The sequence below is a fragment of the Nicotiana tomentosiformis genome, chromosome 7 (assembly GCF_000390325.3).
Source record: "Nicotiana tomentosiformis chromosome 7, ASM39032v3, whole genome shotgun sequence".
In the NCBI taxonomy this organism is placed as follows: domain Eukaryota; kingdom Viridiplantae; phylum Streptophyta; class Magnoliopsida; order Solanales; family Solanaceae; genus Nicotiana; species Nicotiana tomentosiformis.
Window position 1 is genome coordinate 48,374,181 of NC_090818.1, and position 18,360 is coordinate 48,392,540.

The 18,360-nt window shown below is 35.9% G+C and overlaps 1 protein-coding gene across 4 annotated transcripts; it reads right to left on the bottom strand.

Moving 5' to 3' along the window:
• Positions 1-1,741: 1,741 nt before the first annotated feature.
• Positions 1,742-10,418, bottom strand: LOC104095958 (DNA polymerase I B, chloroplastic/mitochondrial-like). 4 transcript variants are annotated; one of them, XM_070181506.1, is made up of 12 exons: positions 9,945-10,417; positions 8,065-9,115; positions 7,736-7,927; positions 6,880-7,571; positions 5,604-6,060; positions 4,493-4,588; positions 4,024-4,116; positions 3,748-3,942; positions 3,442-3,534; positions 3,098-3,341; positions 2,917-3,006; positions 1,742-2,363 (listed from the first exon to the last, which is right to left on the bottom strand). In XM_070181506.1, the coding sequence occupies exons 1-10, from the start codon at positions 10,067-10,069 to the stop codon at positions 3,153-3,155; spliced, it is 3,183 nt and encodes a 1,060-aa protein (XP_070037607.1). In that variant the 5' UTR covers positions 10,070-10,417; the 3' UTR covers positions 1,742-2,363; positions 2,917-3,006; positions 3,098-3,152. The 4 variants fall into 4 exon arrangements, with proteins under 4 accessions (XP_070037607.1, XP_070037606.1, XP_009600505.3 ...); XM_070181505.1 differs by having other exon boundaries at positions 3,129-3,341; positions 7,736-7,923; positions 8,061-9,115; XM_009602210.4 differs by having other exon boundaries at positions 3,129-3,341; positions 9,945-10,416.
• Between the last annotated feature and the right edge of the window lie 7,942 nt (positions 10,419-18,360).

The window sequence follows — 18,360 nt, forward strand, 5'->3', positions numbered from 1 at the left end:
AATATAATTTTTGGATAGATTGTATTATTTGATCGTACTATTTAAATATTAAGTTTACTAAAATACTTTCAACTGTTTAAATATTAAATTTATCAAAAATTACGCATAAAAATAATTTAAGAAAACTACTTTCTACTAATTTATCACAAAATATGCCTTTAATTTATCACCAAATATATCTTTAACTATCATTAGAAAAAAATAAAGAACTATGATAAGGAAAGGAACGAGAATTGGCAGACAAAGGAACAAAGAAATGGAGTTAAAATCACATTATGAGAAAAAACGAAACAAAAAAGAAGTCAAAACCTATACCTTTTACCGTTGGAGTTGGAAAAAAAAGGGACTAAGACAAAGTAGGTTATATGCGGGAGATTTGGTGTTTAAAGAAAAAAAGGCAAAGGATAAAATAGAATTATAGAGTAATAAGGTAGAGCATAATTAAAAAGAAAAATAGGAAACAATCCCACCACACCAAATCGGTTGTTTCAAAAAACAGGACTTTTCATTGTTCCGAAACAATGGATTTAACAATACAACAAAATCAATTTTAATGAAACAATCAAAACAAACATTATTTTGGGATAACAATACAATACTGATACAGGTAACAACCATCCAAACAAGCTGCTAATATAAAAAAAATTAAAAATATATGTTGAAAGAGAGCATCCTATTAAAGGTTAACCCATGAATCGTTTAATAAATTAAAATAGAATGACGTCAAATATTTTGGAACGACATAAAAATGAAAAGATATTATATAAATTGGAACATAGGAAATATTTCACTAATAAAACCTTTTATTTAGTTCAAATTTATTATTTTTGTCCAACTCATACGACACAAAATTTTTAGAAAAATCATCTAATAAATACAAATATTTACCAAGTCGGATTGTTTTGTCTTAAGTAAGGAGCTAATAAAGAAAGAAAGGAGACGGAATCGCATTAGCTGTGCATATTTTGTCTGTTTTCCAGGTTCTTTAATGAATAATCTTCTTCAATATCTTTGACCTAATAATAGACATGTTGATTTGTTTGGCTTGCAAAAAGAAGGATAAAAGGGTACTAATCATGCCAAATTAGTATATATATAAACAATTATGTTCTTCTAATCGTAAACCGTATTATAAATGTTGTCACATATTTGGTATGCGAGTAATGATATATTGTGATTGAAATGAGCGAAAACCATAAGGAATTAATGTAAGCTTGTTATATCTACTAAAACTACTTAATTTCGGGAAGGAAATGGAGGAATTTAACGTGTTTCAAGCCTCAAACAATATTATCTCAAGATCCTCCACCAAATACAATATTATGAACTAAATGTCCACTTGCAAAAATTTTAAACTAATACTAATTTTCTTTCTATTCAAGTGTTTGGTCCACCATTAACTCCTTCCATTCATCTCAATATTGTATTTGTAGCCCCAAATCTCCTACCACGACGTCATGGTTGTGGGCTTGTGGCTCATTTTCAATTATTAAAGAAATTAAAATCTTCTGATTTTTAATTTAAAAAGAGGTGTTAGAAGAAAAGAACATGGACTTGAAGCTTACCGCACTAATATTCTTGATATCATTAGGATACATAAGTTAATTTATGTGATTAAGTTTGATTACAGGTAATTACACATTTAGTTTCTTCAACGGCCAAAATCTGTAGGTAAAACTTTCAAGCACAAGAGAGAAAGAGGATACATAGCCTTTCTAGGTTCATATGAAAACAAGGGTAATGGTACAAAAGAGAATAAGATGTTGAAAAAACTCTAGTCTAGGCCAGGCCAATAAATATACACCTATGTAGAGAAAAAGGCTGGCAAGACATCATCACAAGGGTAAGATGTACTTTTACAAACATTTTGATCTCAAAATCAAGGGCTACATACAACTTACTCAAAAAGAAAAAGAAAAGTTAGTATTTACATATGTATTAAGGTTACAACAGGCTATCTAAGACCTGTTGAAAAAATGGACTAACAGCACTAGGTTCTGGACTTGCATGTAATGAAGGCAGCTACGAATTGATGGTCGCAAGCAAAGACATCCGTTCGCTGACACACTGGACTTACCTCATGATTGGGACGATGAGATCGAGTTAGATTAATCTGTATACATTTCAGAGGGTCAAAACAAATGCAGGGAATGGAGCCGAGTTGGATAAAAGTCCATGTATATGTCGATGAAATCCATCATCTACTTGGCAGAATACCAGTTTTTGGCACATTTAGAATCAACAGATAGGTCAACTCTGAGAATATTCTTTCCACCAAAAGGCTTGGACATGCAGTCAACCACTATTGCCATGGCTTCGTTTTCAGATTCTTCCGGCCCTTCCAAAATAACTTCATCATGAACCTATTCGAAAAACAAACAATAACGTACAATTGTTAGCTAATGACAAACGACGCAAACAATTAACTGGGACTGCAAAAAAAAATTAAGACACATACATAAATTATTCTAAGCTATGCCAAACATAAAAATATAAATGTGCCATATGCCCTTTCTGTTACAGGAAAAATGAATCTCCCTCCTAGTAAAATGAATCTCCCTCCTAGTAAATGTGCCATATGCCCTTTCTGTTACAGGAAAAATGAATCTCCCTCCTAGTAACCATTCATCTTCCAACATTCCTGAAAATTTTGGTTATAATCTTATCATCTGTAGTTACGCACAACAAATGGCAAACCCTATACCCCAGTTAACAGACATGCGTATCAAACTCAGCTTGAGATCAAAACTTAACAGGTGAGCTCCAAAGTTGTAGGTGAACACAGCTCGAGATATTGAGAGAAGCACCCACAGCAAATATGATAGCAGAATACAGTTTTTTCTTTTTTTATTTATTTCTCACTTTTTCTGTTTCTTAAAATGAGATGAGTCCACTAAAGGGCAATGGAAGATAAACCTGTAAAAGCAATTTCCATCCAAGCTCCTCTAGTCGTGCATTCTTTGATATCTCTAACATGGCGCACATAGCAACATCTGCAGCACTTCCCTGTCAAAAACTTCAGAAGTCAGCATGGCATACGTGGCATGCAGACAACTTATTAAAGAAAAAAGAAGGGAGAGACGATGGCAATACACACAAAGAATAGGGCGAAGTGTGTTAAGATGGACCTGCACTGGAGTATTTATAGCAGCTCATTCTATGTGACCTTTTACAGATCCAGTTGCATTTTTTACTGATGGGAACCAGCGTGCCCGTCCTAGAAGTGTGTGAACACGTCTGAACTCGCGTGCTTCAAATTTGCGTTGTTCCTGCCAATCTGACACTTCTTTTCTATCTCTATACCACCGATCAACTGTTTCCTTAGCTTCCTTTACGGATACCTAAGTATGAAATAGTATTCATTTAGCTCATGCAGACCCAACAAATTCTATAGAAATCAAGGTAATTAAATAGATATTTTGTCTCAAAATGCTGAAGTACCTTCCAATCGCGGGCAAGTCCAATTGTAGTTTTCCCGTACGCAATTGAAAAATTGAGCATCTTTGCCTTCCTTCTTTCAGAGCCAAAAGCATCCTGAAAAGGAATTTGCATTATATTGTATCAAAATCCCAATAAATCAAACTTCTTGCACTAAAATTCTTGTTCTTTTGAAGAAGCGGAATTTTCCCCCTTGGAAGTAGCTCACAAGGTGTAAAATACAACGGTCATTAAATCCAACAACTATCCTGTCGTCTACATATTAAATCTGAAAATTTTCACCATCCACAATAAGTGTTTTGCAGTTACCTTTAGAAGAGGAACCGGAGGTTTTTCTTCACCTGGTTGAGGATGCCACTCAAGAAGTACCTGACCATTTTCAACGGCTTCACGGATGTGAGTATACATGTTCATAGCAGTCCTTGAATGAAAGTCTCCACCAGCTTTGAAAGCATCCAACATGCTCTTACAGTTGGCAAGATGTGCAAGAATCCTAAGTTCCAACTAATTATAAGAAAAAATGTCAATATTTTTGCAACCAATTCAAAAAATATAAACTATTATAACTGGTAAGTGGCTTGATACCTGCCCATAGTCGGCCACAATCAAGGAATTCCCTTGTGCAGCTACAAAAGCTTGACGAATTTTGTACCTATCTTTCTCCAGAGCAGGCTGGTTCTGTATTGCCAAGAAATAACATTTGAAACAACATTCCAGTCAAGCAATGACCGATGAGTAGTTTGGCGCAAAAATAATAATAATAATAATAATAATAGTGGTGTAAGGTCTAACATAAGTGACGACTGATGACCATTGAAGTTCTTACATGGTATCACTTTACTTGAGCCATGAAATACAGCATGAGCCCAATTAGCGATAAAGGAGAAGCACATTTGCGACATTTTTGCAAATTTATAGGTTAATATCAAATCTTGAGTTCAAGAAAGAAAATTGTGAGAAGCGACATCGAAAACAAGACAAAAAGTGACTGATGGCATATCTGTGAAACAAAATACGTGAACTGTTAAGAAGTCAGAGTGAAATATAAATAAACCTGTAAATTTGGTCTCCTCGCAGACAGGCGCCCGGTTTCAGTGTTAATATTCAGGGAACAATGAATTCGTCCATTCTCACCCGATACATCTTGGCCCTGAGATTGAAAGAGCAATGTCATTAAAAAGAAAGCTTTGACTTCAAAATAAAGAAACCTAACCCACACTGCAAATTAACTCAAGAAAAGGTACATCAGACGGTATCTCTTACCCAAAAGTAGAGAGGTGCAATTTGTGACTATTGTGCTGCTACATCTCTAGAGCAAATTATTCAAGACATAAATTTTTGGGAAAAAGCATGATACTTGGGTCAGTTTGCCTCAAAACCATCTTCCATGACGTTTAGGTACTTCCGTCTCCACTACATTGCTAACCTATCACAATCAGAGTCCAAAGAAAGCTCTTGAGTGTCCTATCCTACAGAAAACCCTGATTCATTGATTGTGAACACCTAGACACCTTACAACAAAGGTGAGGTAACAAGAGTAATCCCTACTAAGGCCTGATTAAACAGTGAGCCGTGAATAACTCGGTCAGTTTTTGTCGCTCAAAAAGACAGCACCTGAGGCAAAAATGTTTCTCAGAGATTCATATATGAAAGAGGAAAGCCGATCACTATTTTTAACGTCTCATCATGAAACTTCAGGAAATGTCATTCTCATGCGCTATTACAAAAGCAGAAAAATTATTTAAACAATCAGAAAAAGATTAGTATTTTCTTTTCTCCTTTAAGTATTCGTTGAGCGGTTATCCACAGCGAAGACTTAATATTGTAGGAACTTCCCCACATAGACCCATGACATCAGTGCCAACATAAAACCAAGTCAAATTTTTTATAGATCAATTCCTCATCGCAAACTTTCAGTTTGTCAACAAGCATGTGGTGTATGGTAACATCAACAAAAATGACTCTTGGCTATCTTCCACTGCATCTCTCTATTTAGTGATAACTGATTAGTGATTACTATCACAGAGGTAAAGGATTCCTTGAATTTTCTACTCGATATCAATGATTGCTAATCCTTCTGAGTTCTGACCCTTTAATTCACTGTTTTACCAGCAAGTTTTGACTAGGATATACCACATCATGGAAAAGAACACAAAGCAACTTACTTGCAATGGGAGTATAAAGTTGGATATTAAAGAGCCTATGGAGCACATTTCACATAATGCTGCAATGGCATGGCAGGCCTCAATTCCTTTCTGCCCACCTCCAAAGGCGTTGTACGCTGATCCATAAATAGAAACTTCTGGTTCTTGACTGGGAACTTCATTATTTGTAGCTAAAGCTTCATCAATGCTTGTTTCAGGATCTTCCTCAGCATTGTCATCCGCTTCATCAAGAATATCAAAGTCCACAGAAACTTTGCCAGAGAGAGCCTTCAAAGCATCCCCACTAACAGAAGGCCAGCCACTGGCAGTGTACATCTCAGTGTCGATAAGATCACAAATTCTATGTAGTCGGATTTTACGAAATTTGGTGGGAGCCTTCTTTCCTTCTTCAGTTACTTTATCGATATTTGGAACTTTGAATTCTTTCTCATATGGTAGACTCTCATCAGAATTCTTTCTGTTCAGAAATTATTTTTGGAAAGAAAAAGAAAATCAAATGCGAGGTATTTTCGGACTGAATAAGCATAAGACAACCTGAAGAAAAAACGAAACCAAAGACATTATTTGCTGCCATAGCTTAATGTGAAATTGTGGTAACATACTCCAACGCAAAACTTCCAGGAGGTTAACTGGATTTATTGCAGTTGTATAAATGGCATCTGGAAATTAACAAGAACATGGATCCTCGAAAGTTGAATCTCATGCACGAGGATGCCATCACCTCTCGCAGAGGTGAAATTTGAATAGGGGCAGCGCAGAGATTGAAATATAGATGCTTGTACTTGGTCTTTTGGTTTAGTTATTTAGGTACTATACTCCGACTCCTCAATTACCTCCCTTTTGTGGGAGCTTGAGTTTTTGCAATGTATATATTTTGCACCTCCCGTGTACCTTAGATAAGCAATAAAATCTAACTTTACTCAATAACAAAATAAGATGGGATTTGCAGAGAAGCTTCTGATTGATAACACAGCAAAAGCATGATTGCATTATGGCTCATGTTCTTCATGTGTTGATTACACTTTCTGTACATATTTTATTGCCCTGTGTGTCATTGCAGGATTTGCCAAGGATAGCTGCTCAACCATAATTGATTGCACACAGCAAAAATCAATAATATCTACACTGGTGAAAGAGTACAGAGAGGGATGCTATTTGACTACCGGACACACAGATGAACGAGAAATGTGTGATATGCAAAATGCAAGTTATTCGACACACTAAACATTTAGATTAAGTTTCTTTGCAAGAAAGTAATTTTTGGAAAGCTTTATACCTATTCTGGATGCCACCAAAAAACAGCTGACGCAACTGTGTATCACTTCCAACATTCATGTACTTTGCATCATGACAGTACTTAGCTGCCCAGTTACGAAATCTATTAGCAGCAACCTGCTGCTCAGCTTTAGCCACTTTCTCAATCTCAGCAAGATAGGCACGGTCAACCAGCACACCCTCAGTTTCCATTTGAACCAGAAGCTCACCAAATGGACGCCAGTATTTCTCATAAAACTCATACATCGATCCTTTACGAACTCCATCGAATGTCCAGATCCGTTTAGCCAGTTTATTCTTCAAACTCTCGTAAAGCATCAATGTGCTTATGGAGTCTAATGCAGAATAACAAATCCATAATTCTCTTTCAGTTTTTTGCAACTCTTCAACAGAAGGAATGACAGTAACTTTACCCTCAGTTCCGTCTTTCTTCAGCTTTTTCCGACCAAAGATCGTTTTCATAGATATTTTACCAAACAGACCTTCACCATGGAACAGCCTTTCAGCATGGACCGGTCTAGCATCACGCATGACAGTGGAATCACCTGTTAGTGCCTCTAGTGAATAACCACCTGAAGTTCGCCTAGAGGAATCCCAAAGTCGTGCCATGTGCATTGTGTCAGCGTGAAAGCCAGATACTTTAAACCCATAGTTCTCGATGACATGGTTGTCAAAGCTATAATTGTGCCAGACCTACAGAAAAACCACTGCACATTATAATTTGTATGTTGATGGTATATGATATGGTGCAGTAAATGACACAAGCCATGAACAAAGATCTTCAATAGACAGCCACAAAAGAAGGCATTTGGAGGAACAAACGTAACCAAATAAAGTTACCATCATAAAAGAGCTACCTTTCTAATGGATGGGTCTTGGAAAAATGGAGCAAATTCAACTAAGAGGTTCTTGCCATCTCCATCAAGAACATCTACCCAGATACAAGATTTCCCATCACCAAAATCAGCCTCTGGTCCAGAATAAATACTGAAGCATATAATTTCTCCATGATCAACAGGTGTTTGCTGCTTAACATCAATCTTTGCTACCTATGTATGATTGATCAAAAAGGGTAAATAATCTCTAAAGTGGCTGAGCGACAAATTAAATTGCAAATGAAGAATTCTCCATGTGCATGGAAATCTCAAGAAATCAGAAAAACCAAACAAAACTAAGATAGACGTGCCTCTGTATCACACGCATGGACGAGATGCCTGTACTGACTTGTAAGCTTTCTGACAACTTCCTTAGCTGCTGATAAATTGTCAACTATATGAACTTTGTCATACATTGCACCCAGCCTCTCACGGAGGGAAACCTGACTTACACCTGTTCCTTCATCATTGACAATCCTAGTCTTGGTTCCATTCACGACATCAGTTGCCATGGATTGAATTGCATTCTTTTCCATTTTATTAGTTGCACGCTCCAGGATAACCCCTTTTGCATTGGCCTCAGCTCCATTCATGACATCAGCTGTCACGGCTTGAATTACATTCTTCTCCATTTTATTCATAGCACGCTCCTGGATAACACCTTTTGCTTTGACAGTAACTACCTTGGTCTCGGTCCCATTCACACTGTGTCTTAGTTGATCAGATGCATGACCCTCCCTTAGTTTATTTACCTTCTCCAACTTTGGTTCCATAATTTTGCTTGATAATTGCCCATTAAGATGGGAACCTTTTGATAAGGGTTTGTAATGAGATACATTAGAACCATCAACCTTATTTACTGACCTAGCTCCATTGACTCTTGAATGGGTAAGACCTACAGATACTTGTGGCAAATGGTTTTCATACTCTCTCCAGTTTCCAACTACCTTCTTTTCTCCTCCAGCAGGGTTATAAGGTGGTTTGCTTTTTGAAGATAAGTTGCCTCCTGAAATACAGGTTGTGGCAGAATAGCTAGAGGTGATGCGTTCACGCATCATTCTCGTATTGACTTCAGTTGGAACATCAAAAAATTCATCTTTCACCCTCCGATTTGTAGAGGCACTAACATTGCAATTTGCTGCTGAAATCTTTTTGTAACTATTATAAGAGCTTTTAGCTTTAGAAGCTTTAAGAGCATTAGTTTCAGCGATCCATCCGTAAGTACTGTCTTCCTCAATTTTATGTTGTAGTCCACTAGAAAATAACTTCCTTTCGTGACTTGATATTTGTTTAATGGAATCGCCAAGCACTGCTAAGCTGGACGATGCATTTTCTACACTCTGAGTTTTGCAATCTTCCCTCCTGCAAATGATATTCAGTTTTGAATAGAAAAAGAACTGGGACTTGGTAATCTAACATTCAATCGCTGGCATTGTGCTTTCTATTCTTCTCTCCCTATTCATCAGATCATACAATGTCGAAAACATATTCACATATATCTTAACTGGCATAAGTATCTGCATTACAGTGGTGAGTGGTGGACAAAGAAGCAAAAAATCCTCTTCGTAGAAGAAAATAAGTGTCATTTTTTACAAAATAATATGATGGGACAATGTCTCATGATCAGCAATATATTCCAAATTTCCATAATCAGCACAAAGTCGGCACCCTCCACCCACCATACTTAAGAAACAGCACTAGAATAATTCTCCACGGTGGCCTTACATTTCCTTAGAAAACTGATAATTGGTCCACCGTCTTCGTCCTAACTGTAATGCCAACTATCTACTAATACTTTTTACTAAGTAATTTTATTAACAACTTCAGAAGCAAGGAAGCATATTACGGGTGTACAAAAGCATCACTCGACTTGTTTCTAAGTGTCTAGGGAGCGTATAAAGTCTAGTATATTCTCAAAATCGTTTACAGAAACACTTTTGCAAGCATTTAAACTTTACAAAAGACAAGGTTAATAAGTAAATTAAGAAACAAAAAACTCCTATGGTACTCACCCTGCATTCCAAACAAGAGGCAGGCAGTAACCAAATAAAACAAAAGTCCCACAAACAATAAAAAGTACTTTTTCTTTCTTAAACTCTGTAATCAGCCAAACTATGACAAGTATTAATAAGGTTAAAAGGGAAGAAACTTTATAATAAAAGAAAAGGTAGAAAAGGTAGAAAAGGCAAACCTGTGGAGGGCTTTACCAGAAGAAGCCCAAAAGGAGCGAGAAGAGGAGAAGGAATGAGGGGAAAACCAAAGATAAGAGGTGGGTTTGAAAGGGGAAGACTGAACTGAGAACCCCAAGAATGCCATGGCAGCTCTGCTTACTAGCAGCTTATTGCTCAAAAGAGCGGCCGTCTTGATAAAGTCTTTATAATAAGTACTATATTATTTTAATTTTTAACCACAAAAGAATAAAAAGAACAACTGGAGGGGGTGAGCCTGTAAAAGTAAGAAAATTTTAGGGTTTTACAAGGGTTTACTTGTTGTTTGTCTGAAAGTGGTGGTGGAGAAGCAGAGAACAGAGACCATATATGTATACAGTACAGACTCTTCTGTCTATACATACACTGTATGTAAACAGGGAGAGAGAGAGGAGGAAAGGAGTATTGTATCATTAGTAGCTGAGGAGTCTTATAAAACCCTTTTTCCTCTCTCTTCTGAACGAAAAAGAAAAGCCCTTTTGCTCGCGGGCACGGACATTTGACTATGTTGTCGTCTCGTGTTTTTTCTTTTTTCTTACTTCCTCCGTTTCAATAACAATGATTTTTTTAAAAACAATTAAAAATAATTTTATTTTATTTTTTTTATTCTTAATAAATAATTTATAGCTATTTAATATAAATATTTATAAATTATTTTAAATAATAAATTTTAAAAGTCATTTTTATTTTTCTTAAACTTTGTGCTTATTCAAATAGATTCGAATAAATTAAAATGGGGGAAGTATGTTTTTTTCCAGTTGTGCCTCGTGTATTACCCTTGCTTTTATTGTTACGCCTAAATCCAAAAAGTATCACAATATTGTCACTGATATATGACATTTTTTAATCGAGAAAAGAAAATGGCATTTTACATAAGAAAAATTGAACTAATAAGAATAACTGTTGTGGTTAAGAAAATTTTGGTTTTCCGAACTCAAAACAAAGAAAAATTGAACTAATAAGTATAACTGTTTTGGTTAAGAAAATTTTGGTTTTCGGAAATCAAAACAAAATATTTTACTTTATTTCGATTTAGTTGTCCTTTGTTTTACGAGAGAAGTCTTGTTGGATAAGTCGTACGTTTGGATTAGGATTTTTTTTTTTGGGGGGGGGAGGGAGGAGGTGGGAATCAATCCTTTTTTTGTTTAAGAATTTGTTGAACTTTGAAGGGGAATAAGGAGTAAATTTTAATTCAGGTATAAGTTCTTACAAAACTTAAACACAATTTTTTCAAAATTAAAATTTATCAAGATTTTAATTCAAAACCATAATTAACTTCGTTATGTTTATTACTATTAGATCAAATGATTTTCCAGAGTATTTTCGATCTATAGTCTACGGTCACCAATTGGTAATAACTAATGACTACAACCATTTTACTTTTCTTTTTCTTTTATCTAGAATGTATTACTTTTCTATTAATAGAATCCACCTTCAATATCTTTAGATGTCCAATATTTTTCAGATGAGGAAAAAGGAAAAGTTAGAAATGTTAAAAAATAGAAACAAGATGAAATAACCTAATTGACTCAATAACTAACTGGTTGTATTACCACGATTGAACGGAGTTACAACACCCAATTTGCAGTGGAACAATAGAGGAAAAATAGCAGAGAATAGAGTTGGGGATGAAAAGAGAATTGCAAAACAATAGAGATGAGAAACTCACAAGCAACAAAATGTCTACTCTACTACATTCACCATTAGCTATTTATAACATTTGGTATCCTTCACACCATGCGCACCTATATTGTCGCTTCACGTTTTCATCGCCCAGTCCCTATAACGAAATCAATTAGTCTTTTGGAAGGGACTCTCACGCGCTTACTTCTTCTCACAACTTCAATCTCTTGTTGATTAGGCAGGTCCAAGGTAGCATCTGAGGTGTCCACCATGTCATTATGATGAGTTACAACAATACTCCCGCCCTGCAAGGGAACCTTGTCCTCAAGGTTCAGAGAAGAATGAGGGCCAAGGCCAGTCATATATGTAAGATGTAGAGGAGTGATTTGTTCAGCAGGTTCTCCAACACAACGATTGAGCATTGAAATGTGAAAGACATGATGAATACGAGCAGCTTCAGGTAACTTTAAATTGTAAGCAACCTCTCCAATGCGTTTAAGAATTTTAAATGGGCCAAAGTAGCGCCTACTCAGTTTTGGATATTGTTGAAGGCGTACAGTATTCTGACGATAAGGTTTGAGTTTGACATAAACCCGATCACCCACCTTGTATTATGGTCAAATTTTCATGACATTTGCCATGACATAATATCCATTATAACAAGGATTTCTTGCTAAAAATAGAGGAGCTTCTCCTCATTTGCAAATATACCAATTTAAGAGCTTTTCACTCTTGTCTTTCTTTCTCCTCCTTTATTTCATTATAGAGTATTTTGTAAGAGGGTGAGTGTTGGGAAACACTTGTGTGAACCCTTTTTTTGGAGTGATCTTGTGAGATTATTCTCTTGAGGTATTTGGAACTAATTAAAGTATTTACTCTAATTTTGTACTCTCTTTTGTACTCTTGTTGGTATAGTAAAATTGCTCCCCTCCGCTTGTGGACGTAGGTTATCTTGACCGAACCGCATTAAATTTGTATCTTCTTTAATTGCCGTTATTATCAACTTGCATTGTTTTTGTTATTGTCATTATAACGTTGTTTGGCTAAATTTCGCACTACCCGGTAACCCGATCCTAACAAATTGGTATCAGAGCCAGATCTAACCGGGTTAGTTTAAATAGCCAAAATAATTCTAACAAAGTCTTATATTAAGAATTTTGACCGAAGTACAAACTTCGAAATGTGACAATTAAAGATGGAAGCTATCCTAATTCAGGATGGCTTAGATTTGGCACTGTAAGGAAATGAAAAGATATCGGATAAAATAACGGACAAGGAGTTTGCGGTCATAGATAAAAAGGCAAAAACGTGTATTATTTTAAATCTTTCAAATGAGGTTTTGCGTGAAGTTGCAGCAGAAAGCTCAGCCAAAGGCATATGGGAAAAGCTTAAAACCCTATATATGGAAAAGAAAAAAAAAATAGTAGAAAACATGTTTTACCTAAAGCAAAAACTCTACACTTTTCGTATGGCTGAAGGTACCTCTATACTTACACATCTTGATACTTTTGATTCTCTTCTTATGGATTTAAGTAACATAGATGCTGAAATCAAAGATGATGATCAAGCTGTGTTATTGCTTGTTTCCTTACCCAATCGTTTAAACATATAAGAGATACTATGCTTTATGGAAAGGATAATATCTCTTATAAAGATATCAAATTTATTTTGAAATCAAAATAACAAATAGATAGAGATATTACTGGGGAAACTAGTGGGAACCAAGGGGAAGGCTTATTCATAAGAGGTAGATCCTAGGGCTGCTTATCGGGCGGATCAGGCGGTTATTTACTCTTAATGGTTTGGCTTATCAGTTATCGGTTTTTAAATGTATTAATCCGCTAGCCACCCGATAAGATATCGAGCGGATTGGTATCGGTTTAGCTATTATCTGGCGGTTATCGGTTTAGTTTCAGTTGATTGAAACTTAACATACTTCAGCACAATCAACATTTCTCATACATTCAATATTTCTCATATATATATATCAACTACATTCAAATGGATGATTATCGTCTCATACATGAGAATGTGGACTGCTTGGGGTATTAGAAGATGGGGATTGCTTGAGCATAAGAATGCATAGTGTTGTTAGCACAATAGCCATAAGAATTTTACCAACAAAATTGCTCTTCTTCTTTGGATCTGCATAATCCAGGCCTACAATTAACAAAGAAAGTTGATGTTTTAGACCCAAAAAATAAGTATTGCTCACAAATCACAATACTGAAAGAAAATAAAAGACAACTGACCACATTCACCCATCACCTTATGACTTTGCATATTTTCAGCCATGATACAAATTAAGGAATTATCTGCATAAAAACACAAGATCAAATTAAGACAGAACAATAGTTAGTTTGAGAAAATTCAATTAAATATTCTGCTAATAAGTAATGAAAAAGTTATCCCTATTTATCAACTCATATAGAAAAACTTCATTCTTTAACTGAATATCAACCAAATATTTATCAACCCAAATATTATCCAGGCTTGTGTTATAATATTCTTTAACTGAATATCAACCTGATTTTCAATTGAAGTGAAGAAAAGAATGATTAGAATTGATTATAAATCTTTTAACTTGCAAAGCATGGCCATACATTTTTTGACTTCCTCTTTCCTTCTTCCTTACTCTGCTGGCTATGCGTGTGTGCGACTGTGCGTGGTTGTTGTTTGAGAATTTCTTGTTAGAGGGAGAGACGAGAGGGGCCAGAGGGCTGGCTGCTGGTTTAGATGCTAGGGTTTCTAAAGGGGACTATTGTAAATGTTAATCAAGTGGGGAAGGGATTAGGATTTAGGAGAACGGGAAATCAGAAAATAAAGCTAAAGGGAAAGCTAGTTGTCCCACTGACCCACTTAAACTAAAAAGATAAAAAATAAATATAGTAGTAATATGGATAAAAATAAATTATATATATAAGCCGTTAATAGAAAAATTTCAATCTGTTCCCCGTCCGTTAAACCGTTAACCCAATACAAATAAGCCATTAAGCTACTTTGCGGTTCGGTTTTCGGTTTCGGTTCGGCTTTGAACACCCTTAGTAGATCTAATAAGAAAGATTCAAGTAGTGAGAAACCTAAATCAAGGTCAAAATCCAGATACAGAAATGTCATGTGCAAATATTGTCATAAGAAAGACCACATTATTTCTGAATGCTTTAAATTGAAAAACAAAGAAAAGCATACAGAAAAAAAAATGAACACAAAAATACTGACACTGCCGAAGCAAGTGTAGCTGCTGATGAGACTGAGAGAACTATTTTTTAGCAACTAATAATAGTTTTAAATCTAACAATTAGTGAATTTTAGATTCGGGTTGTTCTTATATGTGTCTCAGTCGGGATTTATTTACCACATATGAATCTATTGGAGGTGGAGTTGTCTTAATGAGGAACAATGTTGCCTGCAAAGTTATTGAAAAAGGTACAGTCAGAATCAAAATGCACGATGGTGTGGTAAGAACTCTCACCGATGTTAGACATGTTCCTGACTTGAAGAAAAATCTCATCTCTTTGGGCACTCTAGAATCTCTTGGGTGCAAGTACACAGGTAAAGGTGGAATTCTGAAATTTTTTCATGATGCTCTTGTAATCATGAAAGCACGCAGATCTGGTACGCTGTATACTCTTTTGAGATCTACTGTTACAAGTGTTGCTGCAGTTTCAATATCAGATAAATCAGATTCTGACATCACCAAATTGTGGCATATGCGATTGGGGCATATGAGTGAAAAAGGTCTTTCCATCCTCAGCAAAAGAGGTCTCTTATGTGGCCAAAGTACCAAAAATATGGAATTCTGTGAACATTGTGTGTTCAGGAAGCAGAAAAGAGTCATCTTCAAATCTCCAGCGATTCATAGAACAAAAGGTACTTTGAATTACATTCATTCAGATCTTTGGGGTCCTTCACGTACCCCATCAAAAGGTGGTGCCAGGTATATGTTAACTTTCATTGATGGTTATTCAAGGAAAGTTTGGGTTTGTTTCCTGAAAAATAAAAGTGATGTTTTCTTAAATTTTAAACAATGGAAAGTTTTGATTGAGAAGCAAACAGGAAAACAGGTTAAGCGGCTTAGAATATATAATGGCTTAGAATTTTGTAATGATGAATTCAATGAATTTTGCAAGAATGAAGGAATTGCTCGACATCGTACAGTGAAAATATCACCTCAGCAAAATGGTGTGGCAGAAAGGATGAATAGAACTCTTTTGGAAAGGGCTCGTTGCATGATTTCAAATGCGGGGTTGACAAACGCCTTTTGGGCAGAAGCTATCTCTACAGCTTGTTATATTGTCAAACGAGCTCTTTCTGCACCTTTGAACTTTAAGACTCCAGAGGAAATGTGGTCAGGTACTCCTGCTAATTATTCTGATTTAAAGATATTTGGTTGCCCTGCATACATGCATGTAAATAATGAAAAATTAGAGCCAAGGGCTAAAAAGTGCATTTTCCTTGGGTATGCATCTGGGGTGAAAGGATACCGACTATGGTATCCTGATCCTACGGCTCCAAAATTTATAATTAGTAGAGATGTAACCTTTGATGAATCCTCTATATTACATTCTAGAAAAGAGTCTTCATAAAGGAAAGAGTACACAAAACCAGGTGGAGATTGAGATTGACATTCCTTCTGAGCCAAGCTCATCAACTTTGGAGCAAAATACAATTGAAACTCCTGAAGTTGAGACAGAAGCTGAAATTCCTGAAGTTGAGACACCTGAAGTTGAACCAGAAGAAGAGGAGTATTATATAGCCAAACATAGACCAAGAAGAGAAGGTAAACAACCATTAAGGTTTGGAGATTATGTTGCATTTGCTTTTTCAGTTGCACAGGAAACTGAAGAAATTGAAGAACCATCAAAATATTTAGAAGCAGTTTCTGGTGCTGACTCAGCCAAGTGGCTGATTGCAATGAATGAAGAAATTGAGTCTCTCCACAAGAATGGTACTTGGTCTCTTGTGAAGCCGCTATCAGGAAAAATAATTGTTGGTTGCAAATGGGTCTTCAAAAAAAAGGATGGCATTCCAGGGGTTGAAGATGCGAGGTATAAGGCACGATTAGTTGCAAAGTGCTATAATGAGGTACACAGAGTTGATTTTAATAATATTTTCTCACCCGTTGTTAAACATAGCTCTATTCGTGTCTTGCTTGCCTTCGTTGCCATGTATGATTTGGAATTAGAACAGCTTGATGTTAAGACAACTTTCTTACATGGCGAACTTGAGGAAAAATATACATGCATCAACCCGAAGGATTTGAAATTGAAGGAAAAGAAGATCATGTTTGCTTGTTGAAGAAATCCTTGTACGAATTAAAGTAGTCTCCAAGAAAATGATATAAAATGTTTGATTCCTTTATGTTAGGTCATGGTTATTCGATGAGCATGTATGATAGTTGTGTTTACTTCCGGAAGTTAAATGATGGTTCATTTGTGTACCTATTATTATATGTTGATGACATACTCATTGCTCCTAAGGATTTAACAGAAATTCACAATTTGAAAAGTCAGCTGAAAAGTGAATTTGAGATGAAAGATTTGGGAGCAGCTAAGAAAATCCTTGGGATGGAGATCGAAAAGCCAACAAGCTATTTCTGACCCAGAAGAAGTACTTGGAGAAAGTCTTGGAGAGGTTTGGCATGAAAGATCCTAAAGCCGTTAGTACCCCTCTTGCTGCTCATTTTAAGTTATTAGCTGCTCAGTCCCCGCAGTTAGAGGAAGAAGAGAGGTACATGGCACATGTTCCTTATTCCAGTGCAGTCGGCAATATTATGTATACAATGGTTTGTACACATCCAGACATTTCACAAGCAGTGAGCGTAGTAAGCCGGTATATGGCTTGCCTGGTAAAGCACATTGGCATACCGTGAAATGGATTCTCAGATACTTGCAAGGTACTTCAAATGTTTGGAGTTTGGGAGAAATACTAACACTTTGGTTGGTTTTGTAGACTCAGATTATGCAGGTGATCTTGACAAAAGAAGATCACTAACATGCTATATATTTTGCATCAGTGGTTGCGCTATTAGTTGGAAAGCTACATTACAACATGTAGTAGCTTTATCTACTACCGAAGCAGAATATATGGCAGTGACCGAGGCGATCAAAGAAGCTTTATGGTTGAAGGGTCTATTTGCGGAACTCAGTTTATACCAATATGATATTACCATTTTCTATGATAGTCAAAGTGCCATTCACTTGACTAAAGATCAAATGTATCATGAGAGTACGAAGCACATTGATATAAAGTATCATTTCATCTGAGAAACCATTGCTGAAGGAAAAGTCTTTGTTCAAAAAATCAATACTTAGAGACAATCCTACTGACATGTTCACAAAATCTCTTCCAGTGTCCAAGTTCAAGCTTTGCCTGAACTTGATTGGAATTTATAAAGAATGATTTTGCCCATTGAGGTTTTTGCGGAGAAAGTGTAGCAAATTTACTATATATAAGCCAAAATTAGGCTAAGGTGGAGATGTGTAATATGACCAAATTTTCATGACATTTGCAATGACATAATATCCATTATAATAAGGATTTCTGGCTATAAATAGAGGAGCTTCTCCTCATTTGCAAACACACCAATTCAAGAGCTTTTCACTCTTGTCTTTCTTTCTCCTCCTTTATTTTATTATAGAGTATTTTGTAAGAGAGTGATTGTTGGAAAACACTTGTGCGAACCCTTTATTTGAAGTGATCTTGTGAGGTTATTCTCTTGGGATATTTGGGACTAATTAGAGTATTTACTCTAATTTTGTACGCTCTTTTGTACTC

Excerpts from the sequence above, each read along its gene's own strand:
- LOC104095958 (XM_070181506.1), bottom strand. The coding sequence starts at position 10,069 with ATGGCATTCTTGGGGTTCTCAGTTCAGTCTTCCCCTTTCAAACCCACC. Across the intron at positions 4,117-4,492 it reads CGAGGAGACCAAATTTACAG|AACCAGCCTGCTCTGGAGAA; the intron begins GTTTATTTATAT and ends TTGGCAATACAG. Across the intron at positions 3,943-4,023 it reads TTGTGGCCGACTATGGGCAG|TTGGAACTTAGGATTCTTGC; the intron begins GTATCAAGCCAC and ends TCTTATAATTAG.